Source organism: Sinocyclocheilus grahami, unplaced genomic scaffold (genome assembly GCF_001515645.1).
Source record: "Sinocyclocheilus grahami isolate Dianchi unplaced genomic scaffold, SAMN03320097.WGS_v1.1 scaffold12.1, whole genome shotgun sequence".
Taxonomy (NCBI): Eukaryota; Metazoa; Chordata; class Actinopteri; order Cypriniformes; family Cyprinidae; genus Sinocyclocheilus; species Sinocyclocheilus grahami.
The window spans coordinates 3,261,017-3,262,767 of record NW_015505191.1 but is presented as its reverse complement, the minus strand read 5'-3'; the positions used below and the strand labels follow the sequence as shown (position 1 = coordinate 3,262,767).

The 1,751-nt window shown below is 39.9% G+C and overlaps 1 protein-coding gene across 1 annotated transcript in view; it reads left to right on the top strand.

The window, feature by feature from the left end:
* stk36 (serine/threonine kinase 36 (fused homolog, Drosophila)) overlaps positions 1-1,751 on the top strand; it is a 12,396-nt gene that overhangs the window by 5,512 nt on the left and 5,133 nt on the right. Inside the window, exons 7-9 of the mRNA XM_016289393.1 lie at positions 667-808; positions 901-1,020; positions 1,105-1,281. Coding sequence (XP_016144879.1) covers positions 667-808; positions 901-1,020; positions 1,105-1,281 — 439 coding nt within the window. The remainder of the gene's footprint in view (positions 1-666; positions 809-900; positions 1,021-1,104; positions 1,282-1,751) is intronic.

Here is a 1,751-nt window from a genome sequence, read left to right as displayed (position 1 = left end):
AGCAAATACTTATAACAAAACAGAAGCTGATTCAGAAGCGCCAGATTGTCATAGCAAAGTCAGAATTACCTCCTCTCCTAGGTTCACGAAACGGTCGTCCATAAAATGCATTGCTGTTCTGTTGTAAGTCATCTTAAGAATTCCTTAAAGTGCTTTTGCTTTTGCCTAGGAACACACAGCGTCTCCCTGACATGGCTGCTTCAACACTAACTGCGGTTACTGAAACCACGCCTTCTTTCTTTGCGTGAACATTTGGGCGGCATTATGCAAATATTTCCACATAGTGACCTAGATATGTGGGGGCGTGTTAGAACGAGCCGTTTTAGGGGGGCGTGGCAGAGTCTTAACTTTGATAAAGAATATCTCTTTGGGTTTGTGACTTTAGTCTTCGCAACTTCAGGGATCTTATCTATACACAATCAGCTTGTAACACTCCAAAGAGAAAGGAAAACTTGAAATCGCATCATATGACCCCTTTAAATAATTTTTTATCGAGTTGTGAATCATATTTTTGTTTCCAAATTGAATTATACAGAATATCTGTATTTATTATTGTTTGTTGAATGTTGGATCTGTATCTGCCATGTAATAGCCTGTGATGTTGATATGGCAATAAATACTGTAATACAACAACAACAGCATCCCCATGTTCCTTTTTGTTTTTAGAGTGCGGTCAGCTCCACATAAAGGCCAGATCAGTAGAGACTATGAGAGGGAGTTCCCTTCGGTTGAGGTGGGACCCTGGCAGCTTCTGAAGCCCCCTGGACATGCACGGACCAGTCTGGCTTCTGTCAGGATGGACAGTGAGGTTGTTTTTTAATAATTAAAATTTATAATGCGAATTTCACCACAGCCAACTGCTAATATCTCCCACTAAATAGAACACTATTCATCATGCAGGAACAAGATATCGATAGTGATTCTGAGTGGCAACGATTTATTGATTTAAGTTATCAGGGCCCTGTAAACACTTCCATTCTTCAGAGGTTAAAGACCAAGTTGCTTGTAACCAAAAGCCAGGTAACGTTCTGTTAAATGTCACAAGACATCTGAAATTGGTAAGTGAGTGTGAATTAGTGTTTAAAGACTCACGGATCTGTCCAGCTATTGGTCAGGAAGGGTGAAGAGGCCTCTTCAACTCTACAGCCACTAAAGATCCTCAGGAACATTGTTCAGAGCTGTCAGTCTGGTGATGTTGATACACTGGGCAAAGAGTTGGAACTGCCTCATCTACTGTTCAGTCTGATTGAAGACATCCTGAACATTCCAGATCTAATGCAGGTCAGAAAAATGCAGATACAGTATGTTCTTCACATATGTGTGTTATCTATAGAGGGCACAAAAATGAATATATCCATTCTATATTAGGGCTGGGTAAAAAATATTGATATCGATATTAATCGATTCTTATTTTTACGGAACGATATCGATTCTTAAATCCCAAGAATCGATCATTCTAGCCTGTTTTCAGTTAATGGACGGAACGATGAAGGGCACTTCCCATCCAATATATGGCAATAAGCTTTGTCCTTTGGTACTTTTAATATGAAACAAAGTCTCAGATTTCAAATTCTTTCCATTGTATTGCGGTATTCAAACAATAAATGCCGTTTTGGCGCTGTTTAATGTGAAGTGACAGATCGCTGAAGTGCCTCAGTTCAACAGACGCGGCAGCGTGTATAGCGCACGTGAACGGATCATCTCCTCCACATTAATACCAGTTTCAGCACAAAATAAACATGACTAAACAT